The sequence below is a fragment of the Candidozyma auris genome, chromosome 1 (genome assembly GCF_003013715.1).
Source record: "Candidozyma auris chromosome 1, complete sequence".
In the NCBI taxonomy this organism is placed as follows: Eukaryota; Fungi; Ascomycota; class Pichiomycetes; order Serinales; family Metschnikowiaceae; genus Candidozyma; species Candidozyma auris.
Window position 1 is genome coordinate 1,856,937 of NC_072812.1, and position 13,240 is coordinate 1,870,176.

At 44.4% G+C, this 13,240-nt stretch overlaps 7 protein-coding genes and 1 non-coding gene across 8 annotated transcripts; 6 read left to right on the forward strand and 2 right to left on the reverse strand. All coding sequences in view use genetic code 12, as the record gives it.

Annotated features, from left to right (window-relative positions):
- Positions 1-12: 12 nt before the first annotated feature.
- SGT1 (co-chaperone SGT1) lies at positions 13-1,053 on the forward strand (the record flags this gene model as incomplete). The annotated part of the gene is made up of 1 exon (XM_029035115.2): positions 13-1,053. The coding sequence occupies one exon, from the start codon at positions 13-15 to the stop codon at positions 1,051-1,053; it is 1,041 nt and encodes a 346-aa protein (XP_028890357.2).
- Positions 1,054-1,642: 589 nt separating this feature from the next.
- On the forward strand, positions 1,643-3,112 carry CJI96_0000868 (uncharacterized protein; the record flags this gene model as incomplete). Its single annotated transcript, XM_029035116.2, has 2 exons — positions 1,643-1,668; positions 1,759-3,112. 2 exons carry the CDS (start codon positions 1,643-1,645, stop codon positions 3,110-3,112), a joined length of 1,380 nt encoding a protein of 459 aa, XP_028890358.2.
- A 67-nt stretch (positions 3,113-3,179) lies between these two features.
- CJI96_0000869 (signal recognition particle subunit) lies at positions 3,180-3,647 on the reverse strand (the record flags this gene model as incomplete). The annotated part of the gene is made up of 1 exon (XM_029035117.1): positions 3,180-3,647. The coding sequence occupies one exon, from the start codon at positions 3,645-3,647 to the stop codon at positions 3,180-3,182; it is 468 nt and encodes a 155-aa protein (XP_028890359.1).
- Positions 3,648-3,962: 315 nt separating this feature from the next.
- Positions 3,963-5,855, reverse strand: CJI96_0000870 (divalent metal ion transporter; the record flags this gene model as incomplete). The annotated part of the gene is made up of 1 exon (XM_029035118.2): positions 3,963-5,855. The coding sequence occupies one exon, from the start codon at positions 5,853-5,855 to the stop codon at positions 3,963-3,965; it is 1,893 nt and encodes a 630-aa protein (XP_028890360.1).
- A 1,284-nt stretch (positions 5,856-7,139) lies between these two features.
- PDX1 (Pdx1p) lies at positions 7,140-8,450 on the forward strand (the record flags this gene model as incomplete). Its single annotated transcript, XM_029035119.2, has 1 exon — positions 7,140-8,450. One exon carries the CDS (start codon positions 7,140-7,142, stop codon positions 8,448-8,450), a length of 1,311 nt encoding a protein of 436 aa, XP_028890361.2.
- A 511-nt stretch (positions 8,451-8,961) lies between these two features.
- Positions 8,962-10,341, forward strand: CJI96_0000872 (uncharacterized protein; the record flags this gene model as incomplete). Its single annotated transcript, XM_029035120.2, has 1 exon — positions 8,962-10,341. The coding sequence occupies one exon, from the start codon at positions 8,962-8,964 to the stop codon at positions 10,339-10,341; it is 1,380 nt and encodes a 459-aa protein (XP_028890362.2).
- A 528-nt stretch (positions 10,342-10,869) lies between these two features.
- CJI96_0000873 lies at positions 10,870-10,953 on the forward strand. Its single transcript has one exon. It is a non-coding gene; the product is annotated as a tRNA-Leu (tRNA).
- Positions 10,954-11,039: 86 nt separating this feature from the next.
- Positions 11,040-13,223, forward strand: CJI96_0000874 (uncharacterized protein; the record flags this gene model as incomplete). The annotated part of the gene is made up of 1 exon (XM_029035121.2): positions 11,040-13,223. One exon carries the CDS (start codon positions 11,040-11,042, stop codon positions 13,221-13,223), a length of 2,184 nt encoding a protein of 727 aa, XP_028890363.2.
- Between the last annotated feature and the right edge of the window lie 17 nt (positions 13,224-13,240).

Consider the following 13,240-nt stretch of genomic DNA (forward strand, 5'->3'; position numbering starts at 1 on the left):
CCACAAGTCAAGATGGCAGCCGAGCTTCACATTAAGCATGGTGATGAAGCAGTAAACAAAAAAGACTTTGCATGTGCCATTGCACATTACAACGCTGCTTTAAAAGAGAATCCAGAAGCATTTCTTGGATACATCAAGCGCTCTGGCGCTTACCTCAAGCTCAGCGACTACAGCAATGCGAGGAAAGACATTGAGAGGGCCAAAGAAATAGCAAGGAAAAGAGGCAAGCGTGACGACCAAGGGTTATGCTTCTATAAAGACGGCTTGATCAATTATGCAGAGAAGCAGTACGTGCAAGCACTCGAAAGCTTCAGACAAGCTAAGGCATCTCTGTGCAGCGAGCCAGCATTGGATATTTGGATCGCAAAAGCGGAGCGGGACTTGAGAAGAGTAGATGCAGAGGTGAAGCCAAAAGTCACTAAGGTTCCTGAGGAGCACAAACTGACCAGTGTGGATGCAATCAATAAGCATGCTCCCCTCAAAGCGAAGATCAGAGACGACTGGTATCAGAGTAATGAGACGGTGACGGTGACAATTTACGCTAAAAACGTCAAGGAAGAGACGTTGAGCGTGAAATTTGAGAAGAGGTCGGTGTCAATCTCATTCCCTAGTGCTGATAGCTCGGAGTACAACTACAACCTTGATCCATTGTACGGAGAGATTGACTGCGAAAAATCCACGTACAAAATTTATAGTACCAAGTTGGAGATTACACTTCAAAAGATGATAAAGGGGAAGTGGGCGCAATTGGAAGGGCATGGAGAGATCAAGCCCGTGAAGGAAGAAGAGTCAAGGGCGCCTCTAGCGTACCCTACTTCATCACGTAAAGCCGTGAACTGGTCAAATTTCAACGTGCCCGAGGAGGAAGAAGAGGAGCAGGACTTTTTTGCCAAATTGTACAGAGATGTGGAAGATGATACGAGGAGAGCGATGATGAAGTCCTATGTGGAAAGCAATGGAACGGTTCTTACTACGAACTGGGCCGAAGCCCAAACGAAGCATTTCGAGACAAGTCCTCCAGAAGGCATGGAAGCAAAGAAGTGGAACAGCTGAGAATAGAAAAATAGAAGAGAAGAATTACAAGATAATCTTCAAGGAGCCAGAGATAAAAAATGCGCAGTGAAGGCAAATGAAACTATCGTGGACCAGTACGTTGAGGGGGGCGGCTGTTGGGCGCCCTGTGGTAGAGCCGGGGGCCGCGCACTAAGGTGAGACAGGGTTAGGCGCTCCCTAAAAAAGAATTGGGGGATCAATGGGGGACCTGGCCGCCCTCAAGCGGCCGAGAAAAAAGTCCGAGCCATTCCGTCGAATGCCCCCAACTGGAAGTTGTGGAACGCAACCAAACTCATCGATTTTTTTTTTTTTTTAAAAAAAAACCAACGATACTAGCCTTTTTTTCAACCTTTATACTTTATACATGTATAATTGGCTTTTTTCAAAATGGTTCCTTGAAGAACATGCAATCTTATGCGACGATAGAAGCATGTAGGCGCACTGGGCGATAGGAGAGTGGGCGGATCGACGTGCTTCACCCCAAAAAAATCATTTATAAGGCTTTGTTGTTTAACCCTTTCTCACTTTTCCTCCATAATTCGTAAACCATATCCCTATCTAATAGCACCCACCTATTCTTCACTACCCAATGCCCTACACCCATAGATTCGTCTGGTACGTAGAGCCGCATCAAATATGAGCTCCGAAAAAGATTTGGTGAGATATTTCAAGGAGCTAGATATTCTTCATTATACTAACTCCCAGGCCGGCAGCGCCTGACACGCGTTCAGTGGTGGTTACGGGTGACTTTGACGACTGGCTGTTAACTAGGGCTGTGCTTGAGAAAGAAAACGACACTGGCGACTTCGCTGGCACCTTGTACTTGGACAAGCCCCGGCGGTTGGTGTTCAAGTTTGTTGTCAACGGCACCCAGTGGATCACCAGCCCCAAGTATAAGATTGAGCATGACGTGCATGGCAATGCCAACAATTATTTGGACCCTGAGGATTTGGTGGAAGTTGCTGACAATGAGAGCCAGCTAGCAGATACGTCTGGTCCTGCTGATACAAGAGTTGTTGATATTGAGAAGGCTGACGAGCCCAAGGCCGGTGATGTGAGGGCCGAGGTTGTTGAAAAGCCGATGGGAAATTCAGAAGCCGTGGATAAAGACGTGAAGAAGACTTCTAATGATAAGGAGGCTTCAATTGACGTTGCCTACGCTCAAGAGGATAGAATGCCTAAGTTGGAAAGCTCCGGTAACGCTGCGGAGGAGGTGGAAGCCAAAAGAGCAGCTAAAGACGAGAAGGGCGCTCCCGTTATTTCTGAATTTGCCAAGATTGAGCTTGCGAGGGCTACAAATCCAGTTGACGAACAAGCTAAGGAACAAGCTGAGGAGAATTCTTCCGAAGTTATAGCAGAAGATGTATCTGAACCAACTGAAGTTGAGAAGCCTTCCCACAACGAGCCGGAGCTGCCAAACAAAGAGTCTAAGGTGCAGCAGGAGGAAATCGAGGGCTTAGACAAGGTTTCAACCTCCCAGTCTTCGTATGCTGCCTTGTCTATTCCTAGCGATGGTTACGAAGATGTGGGCATCGCTGTTGACGAGGATGGTTACGCCAGAACTTTTCCAGCGGACGACGACGAGAACGCAAGGAAGACTGTGGAATCAGGTGCTAGCAAAGTTGACAGAAACCCATCTGGTGTTGGCACTGAGTCATCTTCTGAGCCGAGGCATCGTACCGCCCCCCATGATATCTCAGCCTTTGGCAAAGCCCATGCCCAAAGCGAACCGAGGCCTATCCAGTCCCACTACACCTCCACCTTCAAAGGTGGTGACACCAACTCTGGAGACACCACCCCCACAAATTCCCTCAAAAACCACGGAATCTACGGAGCCAAGCAGCCCACCTCCTCAACCCAGCAAGAGTCGGAAGTATCGACTCTTGGTTCTCACTCTAGGAGTAGCTCTTATACTGCTCGGCCTCCACAAGGGGGTCAAGATCAAGCTTCCCTGGTGGTAAGTGACACCAAAATGGTTTCTGATACACCTGAGCATCTTCGTACGGAGAGAAAGAGAAAAGGAGGATTGGTGACCCGTATAGTTGGCTTGTTTCAATGAATAGGGATTGTAGCACCCTCTAATCTTTTTTTTAATACATCAATGCTATTAATCTTCTTCTCTTGAGTTACTTCTTCTTCCCCTTCTTCTTCTTCTTGTTCTTTGACAGAGATGAAGGTGGCTGTACAGGATTCTCCTCTGGCACAGGTGTCACCTCTGACTTCGTCTCCTCTTGCTGAATTAGTGGCTCCTCGAATTTCGTATTACTCATGATACTGGCCACACCCACAACGTCACTTTTGGCCTGTTTGAGCGCTTGGTCTGTGGCACCTTCATCTTCTGCTTTTCTTTTTTTGCTGACTCCACGGGGACCAAAAAAGGTTAAAAGCCTCGACAACTCTTTGGCCTTGTATGTTGAATATTGAATGCATTTCCCCAGCTTCGGTTCTGTGCACTTGAATTTCACCACATTCTGAGCTTTCTTTGATGAGTTGTTGTGCTTTGTCTTTTTTGCTGCGTTCGAATATGTGATTGACAACGTAGCAGATGGAAACGCTTCAAGAAGCTGCTCCAGACTTTCTATAAATTTCTCCATTAACGACTTTTGGTGATCTTGCGTTGAAGAAAGTTTATCGCACTTTTGTAGACGTACAACTTCTCTGCAGCGCCATGATATGGTGCGTAGTGCACAACTTCGTGGTTGCGATGTTGGGTAAACATAAGGTCAGGAGGCAAAACAATTGACCTCTTAAAACGTTTCTACAAAATACCGCCATTCATATTACCTTCCACTTAGCTTCGGCCAAAGGGCATGTAACCTTACATTACTTTACTCAGATCGTTGAAAGCCTGACGTGGAACATTCTTTCTCTAGTATAGTAGTATACAGAAAATCACACCAGAAACATGCTTAGAGTGGGACATCATATCCTAATACCCAGCTTCCAATTAGTATGATATTAAGGATTGTCACAAATGCCCACGACGTTATTGCAAAGAAGTTCATCCATGGACCATTACTCATATCACTGTAACCCTTAATACGAATGGCATCAGAAGGCTCATCCATTGGGCCAAAGTTCGGAGATACAGGTAAGGATTCGTGAGGGCCTCTTCGAGGTCCCATGACTGTCGCAATTTGAGAGCTGCTCTGCTGCAGCACCAAATTCTGGCGCTCGTAACTTTCATCATCTGTTTCGTCATCCCAACCAACACATGGATGAGCATTCCTTAGATCCTGTAATCTAATTGCCGGCTCGCCAACATTGAATCGATTTCTCAGGGGAACTATTGTGTTTTGTGTGCCAGTCTCAGAAAGACCGCCTATCGCTGCCTCCTCCTCGAAAATGGTATCAACGTCTTCATCGCCATCTCTCACCAAAATTGGAACGCTCATGATTTTCTTCGAATATGTGAAATAAATCAATGGGGCAGTCACAACGGGGAGTAAGATGGACAAGACCACCTGTGAGGCATTCAAAGTCTTTGCTAGGCCTTCTCTTCCTGTCATCATCACAACGACGAGACAGGGAGCAATTGCCAAGGCTCTAGTGATGAGTCGACGAATCACAGGTGGAAAACTCCACAGGAGGAACCCTTCAGACACCATCTGACCAGCAAGTGTGCAAACAACGCCAGCCGACTGGCCCGAGCAGAGGAGTGCAAGGACAAAAACGAAGCCGGCTGTCTTGGAAAGATGAGTGGAAAGTAAATTGTAGATGGTGTACAAGTCTGCATTCGAAGCCCCCTCGTCATCCGAGTCGGAGTCATCACCATCATCATGATCACGAATGTGATTTTTCTTGTGCGTTCCTACCGTGGCTCCAGCGACAATTAGGATGGTGGCATTGACGAATAGAGCTACCGTAAATAACGAGATAACAAGTTCTGCGATAGTGTATGACATAGTGTCTTTGATAGCGTGCACCGAGGGTCTATAATATTCTTCCTCTTCTTTTGCTCCAACAGCACTTGCGAAGTCGTCACCGTTGAGGTGAACCGCTGAATCATCTAGACTATCACTTGTAGTAGATTCATCGACGGCATTTGGAGGGATATAATAGCCGTGTTTGATGTCGAAGTCCTTGAGCCTAGCTTGTACAAGGCCTGACCCAAGATACAATGAGTGAGGCATGACTGTAGCACCCATAATTGCCAAACTCAAAAAGAGGCCATTACCTCCTTCACGTTCACTCGTGTCAATAACCTTTTCATTCGGCAAAAACCCCTTCAAAACCTCAATTAAGGAGAATGAAGGCTCCTTTGCAACTTGAAATAACTCGATAGCAAAACATACGACTGTTGCGCCAACAAGAACTGATACAAATGACTCAAAGATGCGGATGAATAGGAGAGGACCGTTGGGTCTGTAAGCCATGAGAACGATTAGCACGTCTATCACGGTTATGACGACACCCAAAGCCAAAGGTATGTTGAACAAAATATTTAGGGCAATAGCAGTTCCAACAACCTCAGCCAAGTCTGTAGCAATGATGGCTATTTCAGCCAAAATATACATGAAGATGTTTAGCCTGTGCGGTAGGTTTTCCTTACAGTTGGCAGCCAAGTCCAACCCAGTAACCGCCCCTAATTTTGCTGATAGCGTTTGAAGAAATGCTGCTAGACAGTTGGAAAGAAAAATGGAAAATAGAAGTTTGTACTGGAAAGCAGAGCCGGCAGCTACTGCCGTGGAGTAGTTACCAGGGTCCATGTATGCAACTGACACCATCAATCCGGGGCCTATGAAGCGCATGTACTTGCGTAGTATGCCCCATATCCCGCGTACTTTTGGATGTGAAGACATGATTGATGGTAAGGAGAATGCTCGAGGGAACTGGAACCCTAAGTGTGATGTGATCGTGTTTCGTCAACAGCGTAAATGGGTCAGGCGAGAAAGTAAATTTCTGAGGTTATGCCGAAAATGAAGCGAACGCAATGTCTATAATATGCCTTGCTTGATTGAAACTAATGTAATCACCAGGTATGAGTACTAAAAATGGAAGTTCAAGGGTGGTATTATCGTTTTGGTGAACACAGATTCTTCTTGTTGCAGCTTGCTAGTCCTATGATTTTCTCACTGCGCCCGGGGAAAAATCGGGTGCGAAATGGTAATGCAGTTTACCGTCCTAGAAACCACACAAGATACAAAATTACGACTTGAACGAGTCAGAAAATGCTGAATTGCGCTCAGATACTGATAAAGACAAATTGCCTATTACTCCACTTTTGAGGTTTTCAATTTCGTGCTCTGACTTTACTTGGTTCACGCCTTTTCTGGGTTGACGCAAGGAAACCGTTATACTCCAGGCAGATCAAAACCACAACGGTTGCAAATACATGCTGCATAATTAAGTAGGGCCACACATGACATAGATCAAATTGAGGGCACAGATGGTGAATAGTATAGTCGATAATGCTCGTTGGTCCACCCAATACTTTTATTATCAGCACGAGATTAAACTACGCATCCCTCAAAATGTAAGAGATCACTTTTGTCGAAGATTAGGTACAGACAAGTATATTGTGATAAAGTACTTAATCTACCTGGATAAGAAGCTTCAAAAACTCAGCTCTGAACTGATCTATTGACATTTGTGTGAGATATTGTCAAAGCACTTCATGTCCGTTGCAGCATACCAGCCTCTATTTCTCGCAGTGAGAAAGTCTCGAGGGATTCTTGTCTACTATAAAATTACACTCAATTTACTCAAAGTAGCTTATCCAGAAGCTGTCTCATGGTCTATTTCAGCTAGTTGCAATGTCTATTGAAGACGATCGCAGGTCATACCCAGAACATGTAGAAGAATCTGACGCTATGAACAACCGCACAAAGGAAGGTGACGAGCATTAGAGTAATTAAAGGGATTTTATATGTCTCGTAATAATTTAACAGTGGCAGTGATTTTTTCATTCTCATTTAGCTGGAATACCCTGGAGTCCGAGCCCTTTTTGCACCCAATTCTCGGAGATGTCGCGCCCGTTCGGCGGTTAGAGTCCGAAATATGCACAACTTCATTTCGGTCTTTTTCGAACTGAACTAAATCCCCGACACCCAACACAAACCAGGCAGTTGTTGCATTGACTCCACATGTTGAGATTTGCTTCTACTCGTACAGCATGTTTGGCAAGATTGTCAAGAGCTACCAAGCTCGCCACTTCCAGGCAATTTCACGCTCAGAGTACCTTGCTTGATGCCCAGGTGTTCAAGATGCCAGCAATGTCCCCCACAATGGAAGAGGGAGGAATTGTCGGTTGGAAAGTCGAGCCAGGACAGGAGTTTTCTGCTGGTGATGTCTTGCTCGAAGTCGAAACTGATAAAGCCACTATCGATGTAGAGGCTCAGGATGACGGAATTATGTGGGAGATTTTAAAGAAGGATGGTGCCAATGGGATCGCTGTTGGTGAGCCCATTGCTTTGCTAGCTGAGCACGGCGACGACTTGTCGTCTTTGGAAAGGCCAAACTTGGAGCAGGAGGCTGCAGCTCCAAAGAGAGAACAACCTAAACAGGAGAAACCTAAGGAAGAAACAAATTCAGATAGCACACCCCAGGTGGTGGTGGCCCAAAAAAGTGAGCCCAGCGCAAAACCTGAAACACCATCAAATTCTAGTTCAGATTCAGTATTTGTGAGTGCAAACCCTCTGCAAAAGCTCACTCCTGCCGTCGAATTATTGCTTCACACGAAGGGTATATCAGTGGAGGAAGCACTTCAAAAGATTCCAGCATCTGGTCCTAAGGGCAGGCTTTTGAAAGGCGATGTATTGGCATACTTGGGTGACATCTCTAAGAGCGCAGTTGAAAGAGTTGCTACATACTTCAAGAGCAAGGAGCACTTGGATTTGTCCAATATCAAGATTGCTAAGCCGAAGGAAGAACCAGCCAGCGCTCAAGAAACAAAGAAAGTGGAGCCTCCTAAACCAGCAAACATCCTTAGCATAGGGTTTACGTCCGAATTGGGCGACAATATATCTGAGTTCAAATTTCAGCACGCATTTGAAAAAGCATTGCATACGGCCATCACACAGACCTATGGTCACAGATTCCCAGAGTATTCAAGGAGTCCAAGTGCTTCAGGAGTTGATTTGGAAGAGATTTTTGACGATCTTCTCGTTGCCCCTCCCACCAAGCAAAGATTTGAAGTTTCTGATGTCCAGTTTAAGTTTATCAAGCCTGCGTCTTCTAGACATGCCAGTGCACCGTTGGATGCCTTTGATGAACTCTTGGGTATCGAATCTCCCACGCCAATTGTGCATGAAGTCGATAGCCCAGTCACTGCCGATGTCAAATTCAAGGTCAAATTTGATGAGAAATTGATCGACTCCAAAGAGTTTGTGGAGGACTTCCAAGAGAACCTACTCAGTCAGATTCCAACAAAGCAGCTTATCATCACTCAAGTCTAAGGTATAGAAGGACTTAATGAGCAAGGTGCTCACGATTGGAGGGACAATGGGGACGTGTTATAGGTGAATAATCATGTTAACTACTAATTAGCGCAATAAAGAGAAGAAGATAGACAGTATGTGATATATGGTAACTTCAAACGTGAATTCTATACCGCACTTCATCTATCGATCATGTAGTATACCAATGGAGAGTCACGCTGTTGAATTGATTGCGCAGTTGGGTTTAAGGTAAGGTGGTGTCTTACATCTAAGGGGTGTGTAGACATCTCTCATCTGCGCACAACAGGACTTCGCATACTATCCTTTATTTATGCTGGTGCGCTACATAATTTTTAATAACTTAAGTTGCAACCATTTGTTTCACTAACCCTATTATATTCTAGCAATTCAAGCTTCAGGTTTTCGTGATCTACAGTCTGATAATAACCCTACTGTCAAATCTTTTTTCGTCAAAAAGTCAACAATCGTCAGAGTTTAGTCACTCTACACCACTATAAACTTCTCCATCATGAGTATGCCTTACAACTATAACGGTAGCAAATCCATGAATGGCTTGGAAAGCTCGTTCGAGAGCCAAGAAAAGAACAGAAGGATACCCTTTTCCCCAAGCCCCCAGAACTATCCCATCGGCACCCCATCCCCTCCACTCACGTCGCTCTCTAACCGTATGATGGGAAACAACATCATACCTTCACCGTTAACGCTTCCTCACCTGCAAAGCTTGAGAGTTGGTCAGAACCATGCGCTAGGAACACTGCAAGACCAGTCTCAGCATACTCGTCGGTCAATGCACCATCAACAGCAGCCTCACCATGCCCACCATACCAAACAGGAGCAGATGATCAACAATGAGCGTGGGCATCAGAAACTACCTCAGCAGGAGAGTATCCACGGACAACGAAGAAGACTGAAGGAGCAACATACTCCGATGGTGTCTCAGTCAGATTACGCTCAACACGCTCGTCACTCTCATCAGCAGGTCCAGCAAAATCAGCAACACCAACCCGTCCGGAATAATAACGGTGCAATTCCACATTATGCCAATCCTCAGTTGTTCAGCAAACAAGGGCCTCAGCAATACCAGGAGCGGATGTTCCAGTCCAACCCTGCGTTCGAATATGGCCATTACCAACTGATGCAATCACTTAGCCAACCACTTGACCAACAACAAGAGTTTAATCACTATTCCCAACAGCTGCAACAGCAGCAGCAGCAACAACAGCAACAACAACAACAACAACAACAGCAGCAGCAGCAGCAGCAGCCCCATAGGTCACTGCAACTGCAGAAGCAACAGGCTCATTTGCCTCAATCCAAACAGATCCAAAATTTGATGGCTCCCAACGAGCAGGCAGCTTCTGGAAAGAGCAACCAAGATCAAAGTGTTGAAAGCATTAATGGACTGAGTGATCACAAAATCACAATTGTTACCAAATTTGTACCGGCTACGGAGGAGGATGGATCCAAGAAAAAGAGGGGCCGTCCAAAGAAGTATATCTTGGATCCCTCTACTAATGAATTCATCGATTCTAATCACAAGAACTACAAGCAGCTCAACAAGTTACTCAAAGAGAGCACTAGAACATCGCTGGAAAATGTTGGTGATACCGAAAAACACGTTGGTATCGTGAAGGGGACTTCTCTCAAGTCTCTCAACGACTTGGCTGTGCAGCAACTCTTGGAGAAGAAGGACAAAAGAGGTCGTCCGAGAAAATTCCCCATCGAGAAGACGGGACTCACAATCCGAGGTGTTCGTGTGAGTGGTACCGGTCGTGCCAGTACAACTCAAAAGGTACAGCTGCCAGTTGTAGCCGTGGATGACAAAGTGAACAAAAAGAGGAGAGGGAGGCCAAAGCGAGAAGGAAACGAAGATGCAGTTGTTCATTAATATTGTATATGTATTGTTTTTATGTGTTATTACGAGAATTTTGTATGTGGATGGATGTTCGTTGTAATTTTTTTTTTCTTTTTTTCTTTTTTTTTACATTTATACGGACAACATGTCGAGGGGAAGATTTCAAGTCAATGACAAATCTTTAATCTGCTTCATGGAATATAGCACCTACCCTTTGAAGATGTCCGCGATTTTTGGTTGTAACAGCCCAGATGGACTGGATGATCACCAGGAGACTGCTAGACGATTTAGATTTGTTGCAATAACTTAATATGGTCAACAATGAGGTAGGTCAATATCCTTCCCATATGAATTTCGACCAGTATGGATGTCACCCGTCTGACGCCATCAAAAACAATCCTTCTCAGCTCCTTATTCACCCTTCAAGCGGTAAATTCAAATTTAGCCGCGAGAATATGATAAAAAAGTTTTCAAAGCCCCAATAATGAGCAATTTGACGCCAAAATCGCATATACCGTTTACGCTATATAGCAATTGTGCGAATCTCATCCCTGCAGAACTGGAGGGTTGGCCGAGTGGTCTAAGGCGGAAGACTTAAGATCTTTTGGACGTTTGTCCGCGCGAGTTCGAACCTCGCACCCTTCATTATTGTTTACTTTTTCTACCCCAAGTTTTTTACATCAACTAGATCGATAATTGTCCAAGTTTTTTTTTCTCCATTTGCATGTTCGATGACTCTTTTTAAACCTTTGATCATTACTAGGGCTGTTATCGAAAATAGTCTTCTTGACTCAATCCAATGCTCTGAGAACCTGCAAGTAGCTGTCAACAACTCCGACCATCTCATCGTCCTTGATCCCAAGCTTCCTTCGCTCAACCAATGCGTGAACAGACTTCAGGAAAACACATCCTCTAAGCTTTCACTCGACTTGGAACTTTTTTATGATGTGAATAAGGTCTTCAACATCAAGGAGCTTGACTCATTCGGTCTCCAGATGTTCTCAAAGCTACTCGTCGAGGACGGAGAAGATAGATTTACCTTTGGCAGAATAGCCGAGCCCACGATTGTTGCGCATAGCTGGTCCAGAATAACTGATAGAACACGAGATTGCTATCTTGGACTCTTACTAAATACGGGAGAGGTTCTAGTGTTGAAAAGGGAGTCGCAGGATGCTGCAAAATACAACGTGATCTTTAGAACATTTCTATGTTTACTAGATCAGTTGAGCATTCTGCAAAGTCGTCTCACTAAGGAAGGCGATCTAATAGTGAATAATACTCATAATCTCGAGCTTAGAGTGACAAGCTTTGAATTCGGTAAAACCTCCAAAGGCGGGAATTTTATTCTGTTGGCTCATGCAAATGGGCAACTCTCAATTCACAAATTGAGCCCGAGATTGCCAGAAACCTCCAGAGTGGATGTAACAGGCACAATTGTCAAACAGGAGTGGTCTGATGATGGGTCGTCAATTGCATTAGTTAGGTCAGATAACTCCGTAGTGATGTTATCACTTGATGAGAATGCAACATTTAAGGAATCTCCGAAAATCATCAAGACAGCTTCACGTTACTTGGTTTCTCGACTTAAAATCCTTTCCAGTGATAAATTGGTGGTTACTGACACACGAAACATATATGTTTTCAGCAACAATAATTTAAACGAGACAGAGCTTCCTCATCGTTCAACAATTCTGTGTCTCTCATCTTGCAAGCTACCGTGTGGATTTGGCCTTCTTTTGGGATTCGAAACGGGTCAGGTGCTAACTCTCAGAATAACCTCTGAGGGGAGTTGTACAGTTGAGAGCACTCCGCAGACATGGAGTGCTTTTGTTCAGCGAGCGGTAATACAATTTCAGCTTCTTAATATCAAGGAGCAAAGAAAGGCTCCTTCAAAGATTTTTGAGCCTATGCTTAATCACAAAGTGGAAGGAAACTTCTCTATTCATGGTGGACAGATTAGCTCTAATGGACAATTCATCTTTGCTTATAGCATAGCGCCGAGAAATGTAATTCACTACGAGACAATCTCTAAAGCAGAATTCAACATTGGCCAGATAGCTATCATCGATTTTTTTCCAGATGCAATAATTCTTCCTTCTACAAACACACCCATTGCTCAAGTTCAGTCAATCTTTCTTGAACATATTCATGAATTGCCCGTTGCAGCAACCGCTAGTATTAGAAATAATCCAGAGGCAATGGCAAAGTATCTTGATTCACTCGCGAATTGGAAAACGAAACATTTTGTTGACCCACGAAACATCGTGCTAGATTTTAATCGCTGTAGATCACTACAGGCAAGTTTATCTACCCAATTTCATCATAATGACGAAGTGAGCCAGTTGCAAAAGGTTTTCACCTTTAACATACTTTTTCTTAGGGCCCTAGAAGCTTTTGAAACAGAATTGGGCTCACACGAAGCTATAGAGATTCGGAAATCGATTCTTACAAAGGAGCAAGAGAGCATCAAAGATAAGATCATCAGGCATCTAGGCGAAGTTGTTTTAGGCCATACTGAAATTGACAGCTCGCTTTCATATGCTGATAAATTCATTTATCTCTCATTTTGGAAACTCCTTCCAAGCGAGATATCACAGAAATACACTGTTCCCGATGATGCCAAGTTGGTCGAATCAACTGATTTAGTGACGGAAACGTTTATGATCCAGAAAGATATAATTCCTCCAGAAAATTTCCAAAAGTATGCCTATTCCGAGTCCTCTCACGCATGGCGTCGTTGTGACTTGACGATGTTGCCAATTTTGAGTCTCGATAATAAAACTGACGAGCTTGAAGTCTTCGTTTACTCAACTCCTGGGTCTAATGATAGCGAATTAGCGACTACGTTGCAAGAGGAGCTCGATTACTGTATTTATACAGGCAATAGGACATTTAAACTCAAAGTTGGCCTATGACTTAATATATTAATGCG